This window comes from Cervus elaphus, chromosome 18 (assembly GCF_910594005.1).
Source record: "Cervus elaphus chromosome 18, mCerEla1.1, whole genome shotgun sequence".
NCBI lineage: Eukaryota > Metazoa > Chordata > Mammalia > Artiodactyla > Cervidae > Cervus > Cervus elaphus.
The window spans coordinates 63,753,577-63,781,244 of NC_057832.1; the positions used below are offsets into that span (position 1 = coordinate 63,753,577).

The following is a 27,668-nucleotide window of genomic DNA, read 5'->3' on the forward strand; positions in this document are numbered from 1 at the left end:
GAACTCCCATAAACTCCTGGTAGAAATGTAAAATTCAGTGTAAGCACTTTTGAAAATAGTTTTGGAGTTTCTTTAAAAGTTAAACATGCACATGCTATATGATCCAGCCACCACTTTCCTTGATACTTGCCAGGACAATTGAAACATGTCCATTCAAAGACAAAATATGTCTGTGCAAAGACAGGAATGCTCATAGCAGCTGTAGTTGTTACTGCCAAAAATTAGAAACAACCAAGTTATCTATGAAAGGTATATGGAAAAACAAACCGTGGTGTATCTTTTATATAGTATCATACCTCAGCTATTAAAAAGGAATAAACTATCAATACATGCAAAAAAAAAAAATGAATGAATCTCAAAATAATTGTGCTGTATGAAGGAAGCCAGGCAAAATAAGAGTACATTATTCTATACTATTCCACTTATATTAAATTCTAGAAAATACACACTTGATCTGTAGTGATAGAAATCACATCAGTGATTGCCTAGTGACAGGGAAGAAGGGAGGATAAAAGGAAGGGCTATGTAAGGGGCACAAGAAAACTTTAGGGAGTGTTGGATCTGTTCTTAATTTGATTAAAGTAGTGGTTTCAAAAGTGTATGAACATTACAACTTACTAAAAACGTACACTTTAAATGTGTGTCGGTTATTACTTTAGGTTGTATGTCAGTTATACTTCAATAAAGCTATCTCTGTCTCCCCTCCAAAAGGAACAAAAAAAGAAAAACAATCTTTTCCCATATAATAGAACTTTATGTATTGCTTTTCTTGATAGATAGTCCAGATGCTTATGTGACCAGCTTGTCTACACACTAATGAGGGACTAAGGTATTAGCTCATATCTTTGATAATCAATTAACTATTGTTTTATATAAGGATAGCTACCTTTATCTAATTTTAAAACTGCTTTCTTATTCTGGATTATTTTCATACAATTTTAATATTCAGCAAATGACGCAGTGCTGTTTCTTTACTTGTAGTGTGCCTCACGGTCACTTGACTCCGTTAGTTAAATTTAATATGTAGTTTATTTCAATAGATATATTATTAAAACTACTTTTGAGATAGTTAAAAGTTAAGGATTGAAAAGATGCTTTACATGACTTTAAAAAGATTTGGTATTTTGCTTTTTTACGAATTTATAAATCCACTTTCATTGTCCTCTGACTTCTTTGGTTCATCTTCATTTCATAGTATTTCTTGTTTAAAGTTATTTTTATACTAGCCTGTTTTAGGTAACTATAAATGTTTAAGTGAACATAAGTATGACTCAGTGTAGAAATAAATCATCCCTGTAAGTTCTTATCCAAGTTAAATTTCAAACAAAGCCTTAATATTTTAAAAAATATATATTTTTAAAGTATTTTTAATTGTTTCTCAGAAATACATTTTTTAAAAATGATGACTAGAAATTCTCTAGCCTTAATTACTCAGACTTTTCTGAGTAAAAGTTTTGGTTGAATAAGTCTCTGTAAGTGGAATAATTTAGAAGTGAAAGGTACATACTTAAAACTTGAATTATATAGAAATGCTGTGAAATAGTTTGGTTTAAAATTTGTGTAGTTCGATGGAAGTGATCTTAAAATTCTCAGTATGCCTTGTTTTTTCCTTTTTGCAGAGTGTATATAAATGTGACTTCTTGAACTTGCAGCTTCAGCAACCACTCCAGCTTGCACAAGATGCTATAGATGCCTTTTTGAAGCAGCTGAAAAACCCTATTGATTCTCTTCCCGGAGAACTTTTCCATGTGGTTGTTTTCTCTCTTCTTCTTTCTTATTTTCCATCACCTTACCAGCGATGGATTTGCTGCAAAAAAGCCCATGAACTGTTAGTGTTAAATGGTTTATTGCTTATCATCACACCTGATTCTTCCCATCAGAACCGTCATGCTATGATGATGAAAAGCTGGAAGATTGCTATAGAGTCCCTGGGCTTTAAACGTTTCAAGTATTCAAAATTTTCACATATGCATCTGATGGCATTTAGAAAAACCTCCCTAAAAACCACAAGTGACTTGGTTAGTAGGAACTACCCAGGGATGTTATATATTCCTCAAGATTTCAACAGTATAGAAGATGAGGAATATTCTAACCCTTCCTGCTACGTTCGATCAGATATAGAAGATGAACAACTAGCATATGGTTTCACAGAGCTCCCTGATGCTCCATATGACTCAGATTCTGGAGAAAGTCAAGCCAGCTCTATTCCTTTCTATGAGCTAGAAGACCCCATATTACTTTTAAGTTAATATAAAAGCAAAAGACCCTTTCAATCCCGACTCCTAAACTTAATTGCTTACACTAATCAGAAATACTAACATGAACTCAGTACTTAAAACCTGGTTTGCATAGAAGAAATGCAAAGGTTTACAGAGTTTGCTATTTTTTTCTACTTCTGGATTTTAAAATTTATTCTTATAGAGAAAGCTTAATGTTTCATGCAGAGTGACTCCTGTCCTAGCAGAAACCACTGTTACTTAGCATTTAGCACTAAGATATTATAGAAAGGTACCTTTTTCTCTTTAGTGCTATTGTGAAAAATGAAGCATAATTTGCTATGTATTTTTGTTTTCATCTTCTCAGTGTTGACTTTAAACCATTGTGATGAGAAACTAAAATATGTATGTAGAAAGCTGTAGATTGCACTTTGATGACTCACAAGTTAAATGTGACAGAGAGAGATAGATTGGTTTAGTAGTTTTGTGATGCACTTATCTTATTCCTTTTTTCTAACTAAATTGTTACCTGTTATAGAAAGCCATTTTGGCTCAGTTTTGTCTGATGATTCAGCATTCCCTAGACCTTTTGGAATTGATGATGACTCTCTTTCTTTCTTGCTCATTTGGCAACATCAGACATTGGGGATCTGTTTCCCCCAACGTATGTATTCTAATTTGATTAGCACAGTACAGTAAACACCATTGCCAAAATAGAGTTTCCATATCCTTCTTGTTGATTTGGGCATTGGTGGTGAGTATATTTAACTGTGAGAATTCACTTTTACTTTTTTAAATTTAGGTTTCATAACAAAATTCTCTATTTAAGCAAGGAACAATATAATACTCGATACTGACCTAACACACCTTTGTGAAAGGGTTTGCACTTGTAAGAGAGCTTACGTTCTACCTAGACCAACCTTAGTAGGGTCCTCACCTTTCTGTTAAGGAGGAGCTGCACTACAAGTCTGGAAACTATATAGAAAATTTTTAAATTAACCCTCTGCTGGTAATCTCATAAAATGGTTTTGACCTTTCGGTATTCTAGTTTCTATCTAAAGCCCTAGCAGAAATTTGTCTTTGAATATATAAACATTAGTTGGCTGTGGGAATTTTCCCTTTCCACATTGATAAATGCCTTTCTGTGTTTCTGAATCAGAAGCAAATGACTAAGGAGAAATATATGTCCAACAAGACAAGATCAGTTTAAATGTTTAAATGGCTAAGAACATTTAGTCCACGTTGTCTTGTCAGCCAGCAATTGTCATGTAAACTGTCATTTTTAAGAGTGCCACTGTGTGGATTTTTTTTTCAAGTGGTTATTACATTAAAATTACCTCATACTGAGGTTTTTGCACTGAAATATCACAGTTTCAGATTTCATGGTTAATGTTGTGTGTGTGTGTTTTTAAAGGAAACTTGCATTTTCAATAGTTGATCCTAAATTCATAAACTGCACTTCTTTACTCTGGTAAAAGTGTTTTTGTGCTTATTGTGAATTGCTGTAGTTAACTTTGAATGTCAGACTTTATTTAGAAATACAAAATTTACCCTGTAAGATATAAACGGCTAAGTGTGTGTACCCAATATTTCAAAGTAAATTTCAAATTCTAAATTAATGAAAGTAACAAGATTGTAATTAACCTAAAAATCAGTTGAGTAAATGCAATAAATATTGGTTGCTCAAATGTGCCAGAAGTAACTTGAAGTTTTGCATTTACTTTCAATAACATAAGATTACTTAATTATAAAGAAAAATTAGGACTTTCTTTCCAGTTAAGCACTACAGGTCAAATCTTGTAGTTCACCCGAAAGAAGGAGGGGAAAAAAAAGTACTGTGTTGAGGGTAACATAGAAACGTGTGTTGGTAGTACCCCCTTTACCATACAGCCATTTTCTGTGATTGGGCTAAATGCCGTCTTAAGGGCAAAGAAAACAACATACGAGACGAAAGTGCTTTGAAAGTAAATGAAAACCATACTTTTGAGAGGCTGGTATAAGTATTTGACCTTGGATTTAGCCTTTGTGTTACAGCTAAAATGTTGGTGCTATAAAATCTTCTGATTGTTTACAGATGTTGATTCTGCTTATGCTCCAAAGTGTGCATGGTGTATTTTAAATAGTACTTTAAAGAAATATCTCTTTATAAAAACCTATACTCTGATTTAGTATAAGTTTGTTTGGATATATAAATCTCATTTGTTACTGTAAATTCATCTTCAAAATTAGGTTGGCGCAGGATTTAAACTAATATGTATTAATATCCACCAAAGCCAATTTAACATATAAATGTTAAAATGTAAGCATTCCTGTGGCTTGGAGCCAGATTCTCTATATAATGACAAGAGAAGTCCATAGAGCCTTCTAATACTGTATGGGTACTCTTGAAAATGATTTCATTTGGATATAAAGTTAAGGGGCCTCCTGTCACATTCACAACAGTATCTCCAAAACAATTTGATGTTTCAAAAACAAATGATCATTTGCTTGGTTTCTTCAGGATTATGACTAGATCAAGTGGTTTATATGGTAGTTGCCAAGTGGTGGGAGGTGGCTTACCTGAAAATGTATGTTTGTGTTTGTTGTATTTTTTCACATTTTGTGAACAAAGCACATTTATTAAAAATTTTAAATTTTCTAATATTCATTGTCTGTTATTTACAAATTGAAAGTTTTGTGGTCTTGACGTAATCTCACTAAGCGATTTCAGAATTAGGGAGCAATTTGAAACTTAAATGACTTAGAATTTTCTAGCTGGTTTCATCTAGTCCAGTCCCTTAATTTCATAAATTCATTCACCGAGATTCAGAGAGCTCAAGTGACCTCCCTATTGTCATACTATTTACCAACGAGTGAGGACAACAACCAACATAAATTCTTGTTCATTATTTGTCAACTATATCATATCCTACTTTCCTTGAAAATTACATCCAAGATAAATCACCTAAGTATATCAGTTATTTTAGGGCAGCAGATGGGTTTCTCACAATGTGAAGGAATTCTTTATTCAGGAAAGAAACATTTGAATTCTACCATGTACAATATGCTGGGGAAACAGCAGGGCTTGGTATGCTCACAGCCCCCTGCTTTCATAGAACATGATCTAATGAAGATGACAAGCATTCTACATGGAGTTGATATCGGTATCTAGGAATGATTGCCTACTGCTCCTATACCTTTGCCCCTGCTTAACTCCATTAGTTTGTTTCATAACAATTGAAAAGGTTAAAAAAAAAGTTGTAAAACAAAAGAAAAACGGTTTAGCAAATCACAAACATATTGTAGATAAGAGGGATATATTGTTCATCCCTCTAGAAGAGTGCAAACTAAAATTCTGATTGTAAAAGGCAAGAAAAAGATAGAACAGAGCTTTTGCTCCATTTTCCCACACTTTTCTGAGCACAGGGCTGCAATGCTATTCGTCTTCAAGAGTTTACATACTAGGTAAGAGAAATGTAGACTTAAGATTTGGGTCCTTCTTGGTGTTGGAAATTATTAGCAAATGACTCAGATGGGTTGGGAAGACCCCCTGGAGAGGGGAATGGCAACACATTCTAGTATTCTTGCCTGGAAAATTCTATGGACAAAGGAGCCTGGTGGCAATAGTCCATGAGTCGCAAAGAGTTGGACACAACTGAACAAATAACATACTTAAAGGTGAAAAATATTCCTCTAAATTACTAGTCCAAAAAAGCATAATACAAATGTTTATTACAAAGAATGTTGGTATCATGATAATTTTATTCTTCCTCAAAACCAGAATGTCCATAAAAGTTTACAATAAAACTTCAAATCCACGATCCACTGAACACAAAGCTCCCCAAGATTGTTAGTGGTGGCCCATGTGGTTGCAAAGAGTCAGATGAGAGTGAGCACTCCACACATACACAAATTACATAATCCCCAAGAAACTACCATGCTACAATAGCTAACATTTTAGTTAAGGACCTCTAGATATTACCAAGGGAGAAAAGTAATTAGGTTTTCTAAACCCTATTTTGTCTTCGGTTCAGTTCAGTCACTCAAGTCATGTCTGACTTTTTGCAGCCTTATGGACTGCAGCACGCCAGGCCTCCCTGTCCATCACCAACTCCCGGAGTTTACTCAAACTCATGTCCATTGAGTCAGTGATGCCATCGAACCATCTCATCCTCTGTCATCTTCTCCTCCCACCTTCAATCTTATCAGGGTCTTTTCAAATGAGTCAGTTCTTCTCATCAGGTAGCCACAGTATTGGAGTTTCAGCTTCAACATTAGTCCTTCCAATGAATATTCAGGACTGATCTTCTTTAGGATGAACCGGTTGGATCTTCTTGCTGTCCAAGGGACTTTCAAGAGTCTTCTACATCACAGTTCTAGATCACAGAAGCATCAATTCTTCAGCACTCAGCTTTCTTTATGGTCCAACTCTCACATCCATACATGACCACTGGAAAAACCATAGCTTTGACTAGACAGACCTTTGTTGGCAAAGTAAGGTCCCTGCTTTTTAATATGCTGTCTAGGTTGGTCATAGCTTTTCTTCCAAGGAACAAGTGTCTTTTAATGTCATGGCTGCAATCACCATCTGCAGTGATTTTGGAGCCCCAAAAAAGAGGCTATCACTGTTTCCACTGTTTCCCCATCTATTTGCCATGAAGTGATGGGACCCGATGCCATAATCTTAGTTTTCTGAATGTTGAGTTTTAAGCCAACTTTTTTCATTCTCTTTCACTTTCATCAAGAGGCTCTTTAGTTCTTCAATTTCTGCTATAAGGGTGGTGTCATCTGCTTATCTGAGCTTATTGATATTTCTCCTGGCAATCTTGAGTTGCAGCTTGTGCTTTCTCCAGCCCAGCATTTCTCATGATGTACTCTGCATATAAGTTAAATAAGCAGGGTGACAATATACAGCCTTGACATACTCCTTTCCCGATTGGGAACCAGTCTGTTGGTCCATCTGCAGTTCTGACTGTTGCTTCCTGACCTGCATATAGATTTCTCAAGAGGCAGGTCAGGTGGTCTGGTATTCCCATCTCTTGAAGGACTTTCCAGTTTGTTGTGATCCACACAAAGGCTTTGATGTAGTCAATAAAGTAGAAGTAAATGTTTTTCTGGAAATCTCTTGCTTTTTTGATGATCCAGCGGATGTTGGCAATTTGATCTCTGGTTCCTCTGCCTTTTCTAAATCCAACTTGAACTGTTCAAGCTCATGATTCACGTACTGTTGAAGCCTGGCTTAGACAATTTTGAGCATTACTTTACTAGCGTGTGAGACGAGAGCAATTGTGCGGTAGTTTGAGCATTCTTTAGCATTGCCTTTCTTAGGGATTGGCATGAAAACTGACATTTTCCAGTCCTGTGGCCACTGCTGAGTTTTCCAAATTTGCTAGCATATTGAGTGCAGCACTTTCACAGCATCATCTTTCAAGATTTGAAATAGCTCAGCTGGAATTCCATCACCCCCACTAGCTTTGTTCGTAGTGGTCCGTCCTTCCTAAGGCCCACTTGACTTCCCATTCCAGGATGTCTGGCTCTAGGTGAGGGATCACAACATTCTGATTATCTGGGTCATGAAGATCTTTTTTGCATAGTTCTGTGTATTCTTGCCATCTCTTCTTAACATCGTCTGCTTCTGTTAGGTCCATACCATTTCTGTCCTTTATTGTGCCCATCTTTTCATGAAGTGTTCCCTTTGTATCTCTAATTTTCTTGAAGAGATCTCTGTCTTTCCCACTCTATTGTTTTCCCTTATTTCTTTGCATTGATCACTGAGGAAGGTTTTCTTATCTCTGCTTGCTATTCTTTGGAACTCTGCATTCAAATGGGTATATCTTTCTTTTTCTCCTTTGCCTTTCACTCCTCTTCTTTTCACAGCTATTTGTAAGGCCTCCTCAGACAACCATTTTGCCTTTTTGCATTTCTTTTTCTTGGGGATCGTCTTGATCCCTGCCTTCTGTACAATGTCACAAACCTCTGTCCCTAGTTCTTCAGGCACTGTGTCTACCAGATCTAATTCCTTGAATTATTTTGTTTTAGAGAAATTCAAACCATAACAATTGGAATCAATTTATTTTAAAGTCGGATTTAAATGTGTGTTTCATCCCAGATTTGTTTTAGAATGAGCTTGGTAGTTTAGTATGTATTTTTCAAATAAGAATTTTGTTACAGATGGCACTACTGAGTAGTAATTTTGAGTCTATATAAGCAGTGTTCAACTGTGAATTTTCTTTTTAAACATAACACCTTTGCTCAATTAATAGAAAGCTATTCCACTTTTTGCAATAATATAAAACATTTATTATTAATGTCACTGGTTGTCTTTAATAATTTTATATATTGGTAACTGTTTTGCATCGTGTGTGTGTGTGTGTGTGTGTGTGAGTCACTCAGTAGTGTCTGACTATATGTAACCCTAGGGTCTGTAGCCCACCAGGCTCCTCTGTCCATGGAATTCTCCAGGCAAGAATACTGGAATGGGTTGCCAATCTCTTCTCCAGGAGATTTTCCCAACCCAGGGATTGAGCCTGGGTCTCCTGCATTGCAGGCAGACTCTTTATTATCTGAGCTACTGGGGAGGCATTATATTTTAACAATTTCTAAGATTGGGCCTATCAGCAGTACCAAAAATGAAACCTGTTTTTGAAATTAAAAGAAAATATGAAGAATTAGGCCATAAGCTTATATGCAGAGTACATCATGTGAAATTTCAGACTGGATGAAGCACAAGCTGGAATCAAGATTGCAGGGAGAAATATCAATAACCTCAGATATGCAGATGATACCACCTTTATAGCAGAAAGTGAAGAGGAACTTAAGAGCCTCTGGATAAAGGTGAAAGAGAAGAGTGAAAAAGCTGGCTTAAAACCCAACATTCAAAAAAACTAAGATCATGGCAAATAGATGGAGAAACAATGGAAACAGTGACACTTTATTTTCTTGGGCTCCAAAATCACTGCAGATTGTGACTGAAGCCATGAAATTAAAAGATGCTTGCTCCTTGGAAGAAAAGCAATGACAAACCTACACAGCATATTAGAAAGCAGAGATGTTACTCTGCCTACAAAGGTCTATAGTCAAAGGTCTGGTTTTTCCAGTAGTTATGTATGAATGTGAGAGATGGACAATAAAAACGCTGAGCACAAAGAACTGATGCCTTCAAACTGTGGTGCCGGAAAAGACTCTTAAAAGTCCCTTGGACTGCATGGAGAACAAACCAGTCAATCCTAAAGGAAATTAACCCGGAATATTCATTGGAAGGACTGATGCTGAAGCTGAAACTCCAATACTTTGGCCACCTGATGCAAAGAGCCAGCTTATTGGAAAGACCCTGATGCTGGGAAAGATTGAAGGCAGGAGGAGAAGGAGACGACAAAGGATGAGATGGTTGGATGGCATCGCTGACTCAATGGAATTAAGTTTTAGCAAACTCTGGGAGATGGTGAAGGACAGGGAAGCCTGGAGTGCTACAGTCCATGGGATCGCAAAGAGCTGGACATGACTGAGCCATTGAACAATAACGACTTGCAGGACTGTCTCTTGAATTTGTCATTAATAGTTAGAAGACTGTAAAACATAAATTTGTTTTCATTGTTGGATTCGAATGCCCATGTAAACCATAATAGTAATAGGAAACACTACCCAAAAGACAAAACAATGCCTGAAAGTGTTTCTTGGCTCTCAGCCTATTTACAACTCTTCACAGAGAAAAGCCAGGATAATACACATACATCTTTGAATTGCATGTATATCTAACATGTTGAAGGGGCAGTCACCACCAAGTAAATCAGTATAGTCTCCTTATGACATTTTTTCCATATACCTTTGAGCTGGTGTGGGGAGAATCAGATATTGAGGAGAATGACTTGTCACAGAGATATATTCCACTTGAGGCTATTACAGATCTCCATTTAAGTTATTTACACTTATACCCTAGACCTACAAATCTTTCTTACAGTTAACTAATGCCACTTTAGCTATTCCCATTCTCTTCTCCCAAGGAAAAAGAATACAAACATGGCCATGGCCATTATTAATTTAGTTCTCCCTCAAACTTCTGTCCCCTGTTTGGATGTGAGTTTGCCCAGACATGCTAAAACATGTAGGAAAGATGAAGTAATTCAGAAATAATTATAGTTTTTAAATCACCCCAGGCCTTTTCACTAGGAATCTAGTAGATAACATGTTTCCCAAAGCAGGCCTAGAAGTAAAAATTCATGATTGCTGGAAAGAAGAGAAGTAAGCAGGCTAAATCCCTGGAGCCTGCCTATAAGTAGAAAGATGCTTAGGAAACAGTCTTAAGACAGAGGGGCTAATGGCTTGATTGTAAAAAGGAACTTACATGTTTTTTAGTTTCATTGAAATATGAGTATAGATCAAAGTACCAGAGTGCAGGTTACTTGGAAAGTAGGAAGTCAGGAATTTGAAAGTTAAGAAGATAATATTTTGGTGGAGAGGAAAAGATCTCGAGCTTGTGTAAGGAGAAATATTATCAAGGTAGGAGGGACCCCGGTGACCTGGAGAATGGTGCCAACTGGAATGAGCTACAGAATAGGAATTAGAATGTCAAACCATCTCCTTAGAGCCTTGCTTGATTCATCAATTGAAGCTTCATTACTACACTATTACACTAGACTAGGTACTGTAAGCAATAAATATCTGTGCTCTTTAGGACTGACAATGTAACTGAAGAAAAGAAATTCATTAGCATTAATATAAAGCATGAAAAACTTTACAGAAAAATTTTAAAATTGAAGAATAGCATATCCTGGCACTGTTGCATCTAGTGGTACATATCAATGAAATCTGTTCATGAAATTCTGGCACACTGTTCACAGCCAGTTTAGATGCAATTTACCTAAATATGGGCATCTCTCATCATGGAAGTACCAAATGTAAGTGACGCCTGTCCCTGCATTATTTCCAAAATGTCAAAGAAGTGACTTCCCTTGTGGTTCAATGGTAGAGAATTTATCCGCCAATGCAAGAGACAAAGTTTTGATCCCTGATCCAGGAAGATCCCACATGTCACGGAGCAACTTAAGACTGTGTGCCACAATTACTGAAGCCCGCAATCCCTACAGCCTGTGCTCTGCAACGAGAAGCCACTGCAATGAGAAGCTCACGCACCAAAACTAGAGAGTAGCCCCTGCTTGTCAAAATTAGAAAGCCCATGCAGCAATGAAGACCCAGTACAGCCAAAAATAACTTTTTTAAAATGTCAAAGGAAAATTAGTCCCCCCAAAAATCTTTCAAAGACAAAACATGAAATGTTTTTGTAGTTGATAATGTAGTTCATTGGCAGTGGTAACACAGAAATGATTCCTTTCTGGCAAGAAAATCAGCAGTATTAGTTAAGAGTCCTAAAAACATTCATATTCTTTAACCCATCTAGGAATCTATCTCAAAATAATAATCAAAAATGTAATAATATCACAAGTGCAATGAGCTTAAGTGCTCACCATTGTAGTATTTTCAACAGTAAAAAGCAAATGCATCCTCAACTTTTAAATTTAAGGAAAATGTTCACTAAATCATGGTTCAAGCACATGATCAAAAATCTGCCATCATTGATACAGTAGAGAGGGCTTCCCTGGTGACTGAGTGGTAAAGAATTTGCCTGCAATGCAGGAGAGGCAGGAGATGCAAAGTTAGTTAACTAAGCTCTGGAAAAGACTGCTTCTTGTCATCTATTATTTTTTCTCCCTTATTTCTCAGAAAGACAACTCTGGTTTTTGGATAGGGATGTGGCCACTCAAAAACATGGCACATTTTTCAGACTCTATAAATGCTAAATACTGGTCAGTGTGACATAAGCCGAAGTGTCTTATACAGTTTCCAAGAAGTGTCGTTAAAGTAGGGGTGAGGGGGAATACCCTTGCCTCTTGTACTTCCTTCTTCTTCTTGATGAGAATTCAGAAGTGAGAGATGGAAATTAAGCAACCGTCTTGAACTGAGGCAGGAGCTATGCCCTGAATAGAAGAGCAACAAGGGGGAAGGAATCAGGAACTTTACCACTGAGGAGCACCACATCTGCTCTGGAACACCTACTTATGAAGTCAGTTATGAGCTTTCTGATACATACATCTGAACATAATCCGGAAGTCTGGGCTCTACGCTTTGGGTTTCTGATTCAGTTGACCTCGGGGGGAGGTCCTGATAATCTGCATTTCTAACACTTGGAGAATCACTACACTAACGGAACTAATAACTCAGTGGTTCTCAACTCTTGCTTCACTTTAGAATCACTGGGGAGGTGGAAGGGAGGGTCTTTTAAACGCACTACCTGGGACTCACTACAGGGGTGACTCTAATTGATCTGGACGGCATGGGTATGTAGGCTGAAGAGCTTCCAGATGATTACAGTAAGTGTACCAGGACTGAACACTGTAATCCTTCCCTGCTTACTCTGAACAGCAACGATGAGATTGTGCTTCCTGTAGAGGGGAATGGTAGAAAGTTGTACTTGATGGCCTAGGACTTGAAGCCCAAAGACCGAGGTTTAAGTCCCTGCATTAGGACAGTGTAGTTTCTCTGGACCTTGGATACTTTATCTATAAAATGGTGATGAAAACATTTACATCCTTGTGTTTTTGTAAAGATTTGATATGTTTGAGGTGAAATAACATTACTGTAATCTCAAAGTAATACATAGAAATAAAAAAGAATCAGGCCAAGAAGATTGCTTATGGAAAACCTGAGTTGATTTAGCCCTAGAACAGGATTGAAGAATTGAAAGAAGTAGGAGAAAAATAAGAGAGAACTTAGAAATAATGTAGGAACTATCTATGACCCCCTTTCTACACAGGACTGAAATGGTAAGATCATCCATTTCCCCTGCCATAGGTGCTGCCCCCTCCTCTTTTTTTTAAATTATGAGTCTATTTTCAACAGGTGTTCTTAATCTGAAGTAACTCCTCTGGTGAAATTCCTGGCCTGGAGCACACAGATCTTGCCTGCAGAGAAGCGAGTGTTGGAAGAATGGATGTCCCAGTTAGGATCATTACACTGTCATCAGTAACTGCAGCTTGAATTCTGTCACTGAAATAGTTCCCAGGTGGCTGTTTCATATCCAGGTGTTTGGCTATCCATGTGGCAGACGTCCAAGAACTGACCCTAATACTTGTAGTTTCAAGATAAATGGCACCAGGCAAGGGGTTGGGGCTTAGAACAAACCCCTCAGGGCCTCAGGTGCCATATTAGGAAGTTTGGACTTAATTTTTCTAGTTTGTATATTTCATTGATTTTAATACAAGAAGTGACACAGTGTCTGCAGAGTATATCTGTCAGGGGCCCCGTGTGGTGGGTTAGGCTGTGGTGAGGCTGACAGGGAGGTGACCAGCATTGAAGCTCCTAAAGTAATTCAGGGTCAATACCTCAGCTCAGATAGTGGCAGTGCAAGTTGATAGGAAATGATAAATGAAAGAAATACGGTGAAAGAATATAAGCAGCACTTGGCTTTCACAATCGTCGGGTCCTTTTAGTAAATGCTGGCAGATTTCAACAACTGAAGATGGGTGAGAGGTACTCATATCCTCCCTTGGCCCTAGATAGTGTCCTACAATGAAAGCAAGTCTCAGACAGGAGAATACTACACAAATATTTATCAACAAGCAGGCACACAAAATAACAGCACACAGACAATATTTTGTGACAAGGTACAAAACAGAAGTCTAGACTCCAAAGGAGCCACTCTGATGGGTGTCCCTCTGCTAGACTCAACAGACATACCACATTTATGCAAAGACAGAAGTGCCTGTACAATAGTCTAGCTGGCCACATATCCTGACCATCAGTTATTTCCACAATGAAAAATTCTAATCTTTTATTCTAATTAACACATCTCTAGGGAAGATTTACTTACTGATATTGTAGGCACTCGGAGAAGGCAATGGCACCCCACTCCAGTACTCTTGCCTGGAAAACCCCATGGACAGATGAGCCTGGCAGGCTGCAGTCCATGGGGTCGCTAAGAGTTGGACACGACCGAGCGACTTCACTTTCACGCATTGGAGAAGGAAACGGCAACTCACTCCAGTGTTCTTGCCTGGAGAATCCCAGGGACGGGGGAGCCTGGTGGTTGCCATCTACGGGGTCGCACAGAGTCGGACACGACTGAAGTGACTTAGCAGCAACAGCAGGAGCATTGTAGGCACTTGTGCATCCAACTTTGAAGAGTTCTGATTAATCTTTCAAATGCTAATTACCCACCCTGGAGTGTGCTGATTAAAGTTAAATAGTTACCTCTCCCTGGAGAAGCCCGTGAACAGAGGAGCCTGGCAGGCTACAGTCCGTGGTGTTGCAAGAGTCGGACACGAACTTAGCGACTAAACTGCCACCACCAAGAGCTATAAACAGTAGAAAATAATGGTAGGGACAGAAGACTGGCAAACAGGAAGTGCTTCTTGGAGAGGGAGGGGGATTTATACTTTCTGAGTACCTTATGATTCCAGGGGGGAAAAAAGTTTCCCTGAATATTCACAATATTTTTTAGATGGAGAAGCCGAGGTCGCACATTCGAATAGGAAAAACCAGAATGCAAATCATCAGCTCCACAGCTGTTGTGAAACGCTGCCTCTGAGTACTATCCCCTTAGGTTTATTCAGAGTTGAGATACAAAAGAGAATCAGCCCTGCACTCTGAAAGACCCTCGGGCTGTGGGGCGGGTGAACGCGTAAGAGACTGGGGGAGAAGGGGAATGGGGCAGGCCAGGACTGGGGAGCTCAGCGTTGTTGGCGGAATAAAGACCGAGACGGTGGACTAAAGGGAGGCTTTAATTAGAAAATGAAGCCAGAAGGGCTTTGAAGGCGAGACTAAGGAGCTTGGGCTTTTAGCCGCTCAGTGGACACAAAGCCATATATTATGCGATATATACTTAAGAGCAGCAACGCCTCCTACGGTAGTTACTGTCCTTGGGTAGTCGGCCTGCCCATCCTGCCCCAGTTTCGGTCCAACCCGAGGCGGCGGCCTAGAAGCTTGACGGACACGGCCGATCCTCCGTGATCTTCCAGGTACCAGTGCCCCGCCCACTCTAGGTCCGCCGAGGCGACGGCTCGTGCCCCAGGTGGAGCAGTGCGAGAGCAGCTGGGCCCGCGGCGGTGCGGCGGCTTTGGGCGGGGCCAGGGGCCGGCTGCCGGGTCTCGCGGAGGAAGCGCGTCGCGCGGCTTGACTCCGGCGGCGTTCCGTACGGTCGCGAATCCGCCGGCGGGAATATGGCGGCCGCAGCCGGGCCAGTAACGGAGAAAGTTTCCGATGAGACTGGCGTGTGCTAGTGCGTGTGGCGTGGGGCCCTCGACTCCCCTGGAGTGCCGTGTCCCCGCTCCGAATCGCAGACTCAGCCGCAAGGACCCTTCCTTTCCCCTGCTGGCCCAAGGGCCGACTCCGAGGGCTGAGAGAGCATTCGTAGCAGCGGCCGAGTCCGGGACACGGGGTCACCGGCGGGGCGGCGAGACCCAGGCGCGGACAGCGCGCAGGGCTCGGCGTGGTGCGGGCCCCGAGCTCCGCCCGGCCGGCCTCGCGGGAAGGAGGTAGGGATACCTGCCTGGGGAGAAGTTGATGGTGTGGGGTGGAGGATGGAAGGCAGGGCGTCTCTCCGTATCCCCCAGCGGTTCCCCACTCAGCTGGGTGCCCACTTGTGGTCCCCAACAGCCGGGCTGCTTTTTAGGCCTCCTCCTAGGAGGAGGCAGAATGGAAGAAGAATTGCTATTGCTGCCGTATTGCTGAGGGCTTTAATATTCGAGGTGCCTTTCTCCTCGTGTGGGATGGGTCCAAAGAGTTGTTCTCATGAATTCATAGAACCGAAGCACTGGAATTCCCCGACCCTGGCTGCTCAGTAGATTCTTTCAGCTTTTGACACTTCCCCTAGACTGGACGTAAGTAGTTTCTGAGTCAGAAGACGATGCATGTGATAGTGTTTCTTGGGCTCAGTGAACCATTATCTAGAAGGACGTAAAAGAGAACTTGCTGGTTTGGAGGAATTTGGATGAGTTAAGTGAAGGCTGGAGTAAGGCTGAGAGAGAAACAAGCCAAACATTCATGGTATCTCCCTTAGCTCTATGACTTCGTAGTTGTGGGTTATTAGACAACTTGTTTATTCTCTTTGTATATTAATATGCGTCCTATAACTGATTGACATTGTTATTAAATATAGTTACTTCTGTATCAGTCTTCATTTCTTCAGGTATTTGTTGAATATCTACTTGGAGTCAAACTTTCTGATAAACCCTGGGTGTACAGTTTTGAAGACAAACTTTCAGGGACCTTGTGATCTAGTGGGGAATGCAGATATTAAACAGTTGATGATCAATGTTTTTCCTATTATACAGAAAATACGTGGATCATATAAATGAGTCAAGGTGATTGCCCTAAGAAATGATTTAAGCTGAGATCTGAAGAGTAGGAGTGAGCCAGGTGTGAGGACCTACGGTGGGGTCTGGAGGAGAGAAAGGAGTACACCTGGAGAGGGAATAGCATTAGTGTAGTTCAGAATTGAAAGATCCGTGTGGCTAGAATACAAAGAATGGTAAGAGATGAGGCGGGAGAGTTACTCACATCCAATGAGGAAAGCCGCCTAAGGCATTGTAAGGAGTTTGGACTTTATTGCTTAGAGTAATGGGAAGTCTTTGGAGGCTTTTACATAACAGAATGATGTGACAAGTATTGGCTTTTTGTATACTTCTTGGAGAAGGGCAAGAGTGGATACAGGGAGACATTCAGCCATGAGATGATAGTGACCAAAATTGGGGTTATGATCTTGAGGTTGGAAAGAAGTAGAAACATTTAAGAAGTGTCTAAGAAGAAGAGTGGGCAGGACTTGGTGACCATTAAATATAGGTGGTGAGAATAGTATATAGGATGCTATAAAACAGACCTGACAGTTATTAACTTTTCCTGTATTCAGTGGACTCTTCTGTGCTCCTTTTTTATCTGCCTCTCAAGTAATTCCCACTGAATCATTTGTGCTGGCAGACCCAGTGAAAAGGATTGCACTGCTTTGTTGTTTTACTCTCTTGATTCAGCATGTTTGTCTTTTAAAGAAGTTCAAAATGGGGGAAAACGTCTGTGAATTAGCCATTTAAAAAAATAATATTCTGCCATGTTGATTTTGGCCCATATTAACTGCATATATTCCATGCTATGAATGTGCTATACTTTATTATTTACGTGTTTTCCTTTACTTTTTTTTCTAAGCTTTCACCTCAGTGCAGGACAGAGCTAGTGGTTTCATTTCTGTCAGGTAGGTTAATATATATTAATACACATTTAAGTGTATACTAGAGAAGGGCCTAGGCTTGGGTTTGAACATCCAAAGGATAGATTCAGAATGAAGAACCTGCAAGGAGACAGGAGAGATCAGTGAGTTAGGAAGAAATTCTGAAGACTGGTCTTTGGAAGCTCAAGGAAGGGCAGGTTTCAGAAGGTGAAGGGAGTAAAAAATGTCAAAGGTTGTTTGATGAATGTACAAGATAATGAGTGTAAAGTACTTATGGGATTTAGGAATTTAGGTTATTTTAGAACTTGGCAGAGCAGTTTGTTGTTGCGTAGTGGAAACCGTGGTTTAGTTGTGTGAGAAGTAACTCACACAACAATCAAATACTGGCTGTCGAGAGGACAGATGACTGAACTTGTAGGAGGAGATAGGGATTACTGAGTTTTAGTTTGTTTCTGTATGTGTGTGTGTGTGTGTGTATATATAGGTATCATTTTTTTAAAAGAGCTTTGCAAATGTTTAAGCACCAGTGGATAAGAGAAGAGTAGTAGGAGTTTGGAGAGAGGAGAGTGTGTGAAGTTCTGGAAGAGACCATGAGGAAGAGTCACATGTAAAGCTAAAAGATGTAGCCTTTGATCGGGCAGAGAGCCTTCTTGTATTAAATCAGGAGATGGTAGATATAGGTGAGTTTGTGGTGTTGGAAACTCAGGTAAGCTCACTTTTGATGACTTCATTGGAGACAAAGTCAGCTGGTAAGAATTTGGTCAGAAGTGGATGTCAGAGATTTGAGAATAGGAAAGAGAGGCTTGCCTAGCCCCAGAGACTGAGTTTGACTAGAGAAACACAGAAGTATGTCTCATGAGTTGACTTGCAATCATTTAGTCTGGTGTGTGATTTTTTTTTTTCCTCCAACAGTGTTCAGTCATCTGAACCCAGACTGTACCATCAACCCTTAGAGGACGTGTATTCCAGCATGTTTGTTGAATGATTATATAGCAGGTATAAGTGATGTTTTTAAAAATGTAGTGCATTCTAGATAGTGTCAGTTTCTCATACTTAAGTAAAAAGATAAAACCTAAATATACCAAAGGAAGATATTTTCTGTAGTGGTGTGTGGTATCTTAAGGAATGATTGAAAATCATAATTCTTAGTTAATTAAATAAACTTAGCTGTAAAAAATATACTTGTTGAACTTGTAAGTTAGTAATAGTACTTTGAACCTCCCAGAGACCCTAAAGTTGTCACCCAATGTCATTCTTCTGCAGTCGTACGGGTAATTCAGGGTTAATTCAGGTTATCTCATATTTCTCTTGGCTCTTTTAGTGTCCTGCTATTAGAAAGCAGAAATAAGCTGATTGCAAAGTAGTTACTTTCTGAGTTTTTAATCTTGTTGAGTTCTCAGTGGATATTCAGTGCAACCATAAACCTTTGCCTGTATCGTTTCTTCTGAAATAGCATACTAGAAAATTTGAAGAATTATCTAATAGATAGTTAAATCATTTTGTTTGATGGTGTCATGTTTGAAGTGCAACCTGAAGGGGTCCTTAAGATTGAAATAATTATCTGAGTCCTTTAACAAATAATTGTTGTGGTAAGTTTCTAAAAGTAAAATCATAGATTTTAAAATTTACTTTATGATAAATATTGGTCAGCATTTCAGTTTTACAGTTTTGACTAGAAAGGTCCAGAATTGGTTTGCTACAGAGATTGTATGTTTGATCATCAAAGTAACTTAATGGAGGGAAAAGTACAGGGAGAGTGATGGATCAACTTTAGTGGCTGAGTAATTTTAATACAGTTAAACTGCTAATAAGTTTATTAGTGAAACAGTGTTGAGACTAAGATTTTATAGCATTTTAGAAGTAACCGGTAAAAAGATGTGGAGGATTTTAGGCAGGTGGTAATGGTTGCTATTATTGGATACTGGTGCTTTTCAAATTAGAGGTAATAATGACATCTCTCATTTTGTTTGAGTTGACTAGCTTTCCACTATTCCAGACCTATCTGCTACATTTAAGCTGAGTTGAATATCTCATCATTGCGCGTTGTTGAAAAACTGGATATTGGAATAAAAATGGGTTAGGTGAATTCCTTACCATCTCTGGAAAAATTTTTGTTGATGGCGACCTGGTCATACAGTCCTAGCATAGGATAAGTAGAACAAATCTCCAGTTTTGTTTGGATAAACTGAAGAGTTTTTAAGCCAGAGACAGTTACCATTTAGATACACGCAAGTCAGATTTTAAACTGGGTATCCAAACAAAGTTTATTTCTCACTTAGTCATTATTTTTTTTAAGAAAGATATATGTAAAAGGTAAATTACATAAAATTAACAGTGAAATATTTTTTCTTCTTTTTAGATCACTGTAAACAAATTCCACCAGAGGAAGTGCTGAAATAGGAGTTACAGATACATTGGATTTGCTGGATGAAATACAAGCAGTTAATTTTCATAACGTGGGGAGAAAGCCCAGATTGACAGATTAATGTGTAAATCACTGCGTTACTGCTTTAGTCATTGTCTCTATTTAGCAATGACAAGACTGGAAGAAGTAAACAGAGAAGTGAACATGCATTCTTCAGTGCGTTACCTTGGCTATTTAGCCAGAATCAATTTATTGGTTGCTATATGCTTAGGTCTTTATGTAAGATGGGAAAAAACAGCAAATTCCTTAATTTTGGTCATTTTTATTCTTGGTCTTTTTGTTCTCGGAATTGCCAGCATACTCTATTATTATTTTTCAATGGAAGCAGCAAGTTTAAGTCTCTCCAATCTTTGGTTTGGATTCTTGCTTGGCCTCCTGTGTTTTCTTGATAATTCATCCTTTAAAAATGATGTCAAAGAAGAATCAACCAAATATTTGCTTCTAACTTCCATAGTATTAAGGATATTATGCTCTTTGGTGGAGAGAATTTCTGGTTATGTCCGTCATCGGCCCACCTTACTAACCACAGTTGAATTTCTGGAACTTGTTGGATTTGCCATCGCCAGCACAACTATGTTGGTGGAAAAGTCTCTGAGTGTCATTTTACTTGTTGTAGCTTTGGCCATGCTGATCATCGACCTGAGAATGAAGTCTTTTCTAGCTATTCCAAACTTAGTTATTTTCGCAGTCTTGCTGTTTTTCTCCTCATTGGAAACTCCCAAAAATCCAGTTGCCTTTGCATGTTTTTTTATTTGCCTGATAACCGATCCTTTCCTTGACATTTATTTTAGTGGACTTTCAGTGACTGAAAGGTGGAAACCCTTTTTGTACCGTGGAAGAATTTGCAGAAGACTTTCAGTTGTTTTCACTGGGATGATCGAGCTTACATTTTTCATTCTTTCAGCATTTAAACTTAGAGACACTCATCTCTGGTATTTTGTAATACCAGGCTTTTCCATTTTTGGAATTTTCTGGATGATTTGCCATATTATTTTTCTTTTAACTCTTTGGGGATTCCATACCAAACTAAGTGACTGCCATAAGGTGTGTTTTACCCACAGAGTAGATAACAATAGCCTTGACAGAATCATGGCATCCAAAGGGATGCGTCATTTTTGCTTAATTTCAGAGCAGTTAGTTTTTTTCAGTCTTCTTGCAACAGCAATTTTGGGAGCAGTTTCCTGGCAGGTAAGCTTACAGTTTGTTTATTATGTCAATGCCTATGATATGTGATTAAATGTTTGCTTCAAGAGTTGAATTATTAGAACCGAAAGGTCAAGCTCATAATTTCAGAAGTAGATGTCAAGGGTGGGGCACTTATTAGTTTTCTTTCTGGAATTGAGTACTGAATGAATATTGACAGGATAATTTCATTTGCCTTCTAGCAAGAGGTATGAAAATATTAGGAATACTCAGCATGTGATATGCCTCCTATCTTCTGACTGTTGATTAATGAAACACTTCATGGGTTAAAGACTCTTAGAATATTAACATTTGAAGCATATTTAGAGATTGTTCTTTAATTTTTTCACTTTACACATGAAGAAACCAAAAATCAGAAAACATATCCAGAGTCACTGGTACTAGCCAGAACGAGGTTGCCTAGCTTCTGTCTAGCCCATTGGTCTCCTCATTTCCCTAAAGGTTTTATATAGAAGTTGATTAGATATGTAATAACATATCATTCTTTTTTTTAAAGGATTTTTTTATTTATCTGGCTGCACTGGATCTTAGTTGTGGCATGTTGGATCTTCAGTCTTTGTTGAGACATGCAGAATCTTTAGTTGTGGTGTTTGGACTCTTAGTTGCGGCATGCAGGATCTAGTTTTCTGAACAGGGATCGAACCCAGGCTGCCTGCATTGGGAGGGAGCACAGAGCCTCAGCCCCTGGACCACCAGGGAAGTCCCCATATCAAATTCTTAACTTCAGATTAGAGCCTCTCCTAAGAAAGGAAAAATTAGTTTTACAATACATTTGCCTACAATATGTTTTAAAAAAATCTTTTGTAGACAAAGACATTCAAATTAAATGGTTGGAGTTTATATCTGTAGTTTATATCAGCCTTCCGTTCTCTGAACATTTATTGACTGTTCTATATAACAGGTCTCTGGAGAAGGAAATGGCAACCCACTCTAGTATTCTTGCCTGGAAAATCCCATAGCATACTGAGGCTGAAGATCTCAAGATGAATGAAAATTTCCTCTGTCATTAAAGAAGGCAGTCTCTAATGGGAGGCAGAAGAGGCAGGCATGTAAACCAGTAATTATTATAACACTTTGAAAAATAGTATAATTTGAATACATCAGGTTGGGATGTAGGGCAAAAATGAAGGTGAATTTTGCTTGGTGCAGTTCTCTGCTTTGCACTAGTTAGTTGCAATGGAGTGATTTCTAGATACGAGTGTTTGAAGAGAAGATGTGGAGACTTGGCTGGGCATGGTGCGTTTTATTAGTCATTGCGGGCTAGGGCACAGAACCTGTGTGGGAGTCAATCAGATGATTTAAAAAACAAACAACTGTTTGCCAGTGCTCGGGACTGTCAGAACGATGCTGGTGGGTGAGAACTCGACCAAGAGTTCTCCTTTCACTTCCTCTTCTCTGTCCTTGCTGCTTGCTCCTTTCCCACCCCTACTTTTTTTTCATTTCCAAATCAGCCTCATTCGTTTTTGACACCTTTCCAGATCATCAAATCCTGTTAACCAAATATTTTGTTAAGTCACTAAATTCTTCTTTTCTTATACAAGTGGTCTTAAACATGGTATGTGTACTACTGGAGGTGTATAGAAGCTTTCCATTGAGTATGTCAGCAAAGATAATTTTAAGACAATCAGTTTCCAGATTCTTACCTTCCATTCTCCTTTCTTAAAGTTGATCTACTTGAGAATGCCCCTCAATGTAGATGTGGAGTGGTTACTTATTGTGGTTTTAATTTGCATTTAATCAAATTTAAATGCATTTAAACTGTCTCTAATGACTGATGATGTTGAGTGTCTTTTAATGTGTGTGTTAGTCATTCATTTACCTTTGCTGACGTATCTGTTTAAATCTTTTTTTGATCTAAATTGGGTTTTGTGTCTTATGATTAAATTTTAAGGGTTTTAAAAATATTCTTACTAGAAGCCTTTTATCAGGTATATGATTTTGAAATGGGTCGGGAAGATCCCTGAAGAAGGAAATGGCAACCCACTCCAGTACTTTTGCCTGGAAAATCCCATGGACAGAGGAGCCTGGTACGCTATAGTCCATGGGGTTGCAGAGTTGGACATGACTGAATGACTTCACTTTCACTTTTCTCCTCCTATGTGGCTTATCTCTTTTAAAAATTTTAATTAATTTATTTCTTTTCTATTTGGCTTCAATGGGTCTTTGTTACTTTGTCTTTATTGCTTTGCATGGACTTTCTCAGTTGTGGTGAGTGGGGGCCACCCTTCATTGTGGTGCTTGGGCCCCTCATTGCGGTGGCCCCTCTTACTGCAGAGCGCAGGCTCTAGGCGCACAGGCTTAGTAGCTGGGGCTCGTGGGGTCCGGAGCGCAGGCTCTAGGTGCACAGGCTCAGTAGTTGGGGCTCGTGGGCTCCGGCACACAGGCTCTAGGCGCACAGGCTCAGTAGCTGGGGCTCGTGGGCTCCGGAGCACAGGCTCTAGGCGCACAGGCTCAGTAGCTAGGCTCGTGGGCTCCGGAGCGCAGGCTCAGCAGCTGTGGGGCTCGGGCTCAGCTGCTCCATGCCATGGGGGCTCTTCCCGATGAGGGATTGAGCCTGTGTCCTCTGCAGTGATTCCCAGGTGGACTCTTAGCCGGTGTGCACCAGGGAGGTCTTTTTTTCTTTTTTTAAATGATATCTTTTGAAGAGTGCAAACTGTTAACTTTATGAATCCAATTTGTCAACTTTTTCTTTTATGTACTGCAGTTTTGGGATCATATCTAAGGAAATGTTCCTCAGGCCTGGGTCACAAAGATTTTTCTCCTATAGTTTTCTTTATTTTATCATTTTAGCTTTTACATTTAGGTTGTATGATCCATTTTGTTATTGTATGAGGTGAGGAATTTTTTTTTCTTTTTTTTTAAATTTATTTATTATTTTACTTTACAATATTGTATTGGTTTTGCCATACATTGAGTTGAATCCTCCATGGGTGTACATGTGTTCCCGATCGTGAATCCCCCTCCCACCTCCCTCCCCATCCCATCCCTCTATGGCTTTGTAATTGCTCCAGCACCATTTGCTGAAAAGACTATCCTTTCTCTTGTTGAATTGCCTTGGCACCTTTGTCCAAAAACAGTTTCTGAGCTCTCTTTGTTCCATTGTTCTATATATCTCATACTTAAAGCAGTACTATGCTGTCTCACAAGATATTTTCTAATTTTCCTTGAAATTTCTTCTTTGATCTATGTTGAAGTTAAAAGTTTGTTGTGTGATACTGTAATCTTTGGGGGATTTCCCACATTTTTTCTATTCAGTTCAGTTCAGTCGCTCAGTCGTGTCTGACTCTTTGCAGCCCCATGAACCGCAGCACACCAGGCCTCCCTGTCCGTCACCAACTCCCAGATTCCACCCAAACCCATGTCCATTGAGTTGATGATACCATCCGACCATCTTATCCTCTGTCATCCCCTTCTCCTTCTGCCCTCAATCTTTCCCAGCATCAGGGTCTTTTCAAATGAGTCAGCTGTTCGTATCAGGTGGCCAAAGTATTGGAGTTTCAGCGTCAACATCAGTCCTTCCAGTGAACACCCAGGACTGATTTTTTCTATTATTGATTTCCAATATAAGTCCAGGTGACTGGAGAACATAGTTTCTATGATTTTAGTGTTTTTCTAAAACTTGTTTTGTAGTCTATCGTGTGTTATATTCTGGAGAATGTGTGTGTGTGCTTAGTCGCTAAGTTAGGTCTGACTCTTGGAACCCCATGGACTGTAGCCCGTCCTGCTCTGTGTCCGTGGGAATTTCCCAGGCAAGAATACTTGAGTGGGGTTGCCCTTTCCTTCTCCAGGGGCTCTTCCCAGCCCAGAGATGAAACCCGCATCTCCTTTGTCTCCTGCATTGCAGGCAGATTCTTTACCCACTGAGCCATCTGGGAAGCTCCCTTCTGGAGAATACATCATGTTTAATTAAGAAGAATAAGTTGCTGCTGTTGTTGACTAAAGCATTCTGTAAATATCAGCCAGGTTAAGTTGGTTGGTGGTGGTGGTCATGTATTTATGTCTTTGCTGATTTTCTGTTTCATTCTGAGACAGTGATACTGAAAATCTCTGTTAAATTACTAGATTGTGTGTTTCTCAATTTTGTCATTTTCTTGCCTTAGGTATTTTGGGGCTCTGTTTTTTTCGAGGTGTATATACATCTTTAATTATACTTTCTTATGTGTTGATCTTTTTATCTTCAGGTAAGCAGCATAGTTGAATAGTCAAAAAAGAGACTTAATAGCTTGCAAAATGTAACATTATCTAGCTTTTTACAGAATTTGCCAACTCTTGTTTTAGGCCAGTGCTTCTCAAACTTTGATATACGTAGGAATCATGTGGAGATCTTGTTAAAATTCTAAAGACTAGAATTAAGTAATTTGGGAGGAGAGCCTAAAACTCTGCAGACCATCTGAAAATCTTAAAAGTGATGTAGATAGAAGTAAACCCATTGAGTAGCAAGGTATTAATTTAGCTATTCAAGACTAATATGTATCTATCAAAATTGGTATTTATTCCTTTTGGCCGCGCTGGGTCTTACTTGCTATGCATGGCCTTTCTCTAGTTGCTGCAAGTGGGGGCTACTCTCTAGTTGCCGTGCACTGGCTTCTCATTGTGGTGGCTTCTGTTGTTGCAGAGGATGGGTTCTAGGGCATGTGGGTTTCAGCAGTTATGGTGCGCTGGCTTAGTGGCCCTCTGGCATGTGGAATCCTCCCAGACGAGGGGTCGGAATGTGTCTCCTGCACTGATGGGCGGACTCTCCACTACTGGACCACCAGGAAGTCCTCTATCGGGTTGTGTATGCATTAGTTGCTATTTGATAACTTCTGCCGTCATGCAGGCATTGTGTTTTTGATGCGGTTAACTTTTTTTTAAATTGGAGTATAGTTGATTTACAGTGTTGTTAGTGTCAGGTGTACTGCAAAGTTATTCAGTTTATACACACACACACACACACACACACACACACATAATCTTTTTCAGATTCTTTTCCCACATAGGTTATTACAGAATTCTGACCTTAGTTCCCTTTGCTATATAGTAGGTCCTTGTTGTTTAACTGTTTTTCCTATACTGGTTTATGTATGTTACTCCCAGATTCCTCACTGATCCCTCCCTCCCTCCCTCGCTTTCCCCTTTGGTAACCATAAGTTTGTTTCCTAGGTCTGTGAGTCTGCTTCTGTCTTGTAAATAAGTTCATTCCATAATTTTTTAAGATTACACATATAAGTGATACCATATTTGTCTTTCTCTGATTTCCTTCCCTTAATGTGATCATCTCTGTGTCCATCCATGTTACTGCAAGTGGCATTATTCAATTTCTTTTTATGGCTGAGTAGTATTCCATTGTATATATGCGCCATATTTTCTTTATCCATTCATCTGTCGATGGACATTTAGGTTGGTTCCATGTCATGGTTAGTGTAAATAGTGCTGTGGTGAACATTGGGGTACATATATCTTATCAAGTTATGATTTTCTCTGGATTTATCTCCAGGAGTGGGGTTTCTGAATCATATGGTAGTTCTCTTTTCAGTTTTTTTAGACTATCGTCAGTAAGTCTACAATAATAAATACTGGCGACGGTGTGGAAAAAGGGAAACTTCTAACGTCATTGATGGAATGTAAATTGGCATAGCCACTGTGGAGAACAGTGAGATGCAATTAACATTTTAAATTTAACTTTAATCTTTTGTGCTCTACTCAGTATTCTATGAGATTATCTTAAATTCTTTCAATTCAGTTCAGTCGCTCAGTTATTTCCGACTCTTGGTGACCCCATGGACTGCAACACACCAGGCCTCCCTGTCCATCACCAACTCCTGGAGTTTACACAAAACATGTCCATCTAGTCGGTGGTGTCATCCATCTCATCCTCTCTCGTCCGCTTCTCCTCCTGCCCTCAATCTTTCCCAGCATCAGGGTATTTTCAAATGAGTGAGCTCTTCTCATCATGTGGCCAAATATTGGAGTCTCAGCTTCAACATCAGCCCTTCCAGTGAACACCCAGGACAGATCTCCTTTAGGATGGACTGATTGGATCTCCTTGCTGTCCAAGAAACTCTCAAGAATCTTCTCCAACACCACAGTTCAAAAGCATCAATTCTTTGGCTCTCAGCTTTCGTTATAGTCCAGCTCTCACATCCATACATGACTGCTGGAAAAACCATAGCCTTGAATAGGTGGACCTTTGTTGGCAAAGTCATGTCTCTCTTTTTAATATGCTATCTAGGTTCATCATAACTTTCCTTCCAAGGGGTAAACGTCTTTTAACTTCATGGCTGCAGTCACCATCTGCAGTGATTTTGGAGCCCCCAAAAATAAAGTCAGCCAACAGTTTCCAATGTATCCCCACCTATTTGACATGAAGTGATGGGACCGGATGCCATGATCTTAGTTTTCTTAATGCTTAGCTTTAAGTCAACTTTTTCACTCTCCTCTCTCACTTTCATCAAGAGGCTTTTTAGTTCCTCTTCACTTTCTGCCATAAGGGTGGTGTCATCTGCATATCTGAGGTTATTGATATTTCTGCCAGCAGTCTTGATTCCAGCTTGTGCTTCCTCCAGTCCTGCGTTCCTCATAATGTACTCTGCATATAAGTTAAATAAGCAGGGTGACAATATACAGCCTTGACGTACTCGTTTTCCTATTTGGA

At 39.4% G+C, this 27,668-nt stretch overlaps 2 protein-coding genes across 6 annotated transcripts in view; both read left to right on the forward strand.

Annotated features, from left to right (window-relative positions):
- The window catches only part of BMT2 (base methyltransferase of 25S rRNA 2 homolog), a 78,558-nt gene extending 73,699 nt beyond the window's left edge, over window positions 1-4,859 (forward strand). For both annotated transcript variants that reach the window (XM_043872198.1, XM_043872200.1), the window contains one exon: window positions 1,620-4,859. In XM_043872198.1, coding sequence (XP_043728133.1) covers window positions 1,620-2,249 — 630 coding nt within the window. In that variant the 3' untranslated portion in view covers window positions 2,250-4,859. The remainder of the gene's footprint in view (window positions 1-1,619) is intronic.
- A 10,217-nt stretch (window positions 4,860-15,076) lies between these two features.
- TMEM168 (transmembrane protein 168) overlaps window positions 15,077-27,668 on the forward strand; it is a 47,920-nt gene continuing 35,328 nt past the window's right edge. Inside the window, exons 1-2 of one of the 4 annotated variants that reach the window (XM_043872213.1) lie at window positions 15,077-15,205; window positions 19,766-21,019. In XM_043872213.1, coding sequence (XP_043728148.1) covers window positions 19,892-21,019 — 1,128 coding nt within the window. In that variant the 5' untranslated portion in view covers window positions 15,077-15,205; window positions 19,766-19,891. Of the gene's footprint in view, window positions 15,206-15,361; window positions 15,722-17,414; window positions 17,431-18,385; window positions 18,403-19,765; window positions 21,020-27,668 lie in introns of those variants that run through there. The other 3 variants (XM_043872212.1, XM_043872215.1, XM_043872214.1) reach the window with 3 other exon arrangements.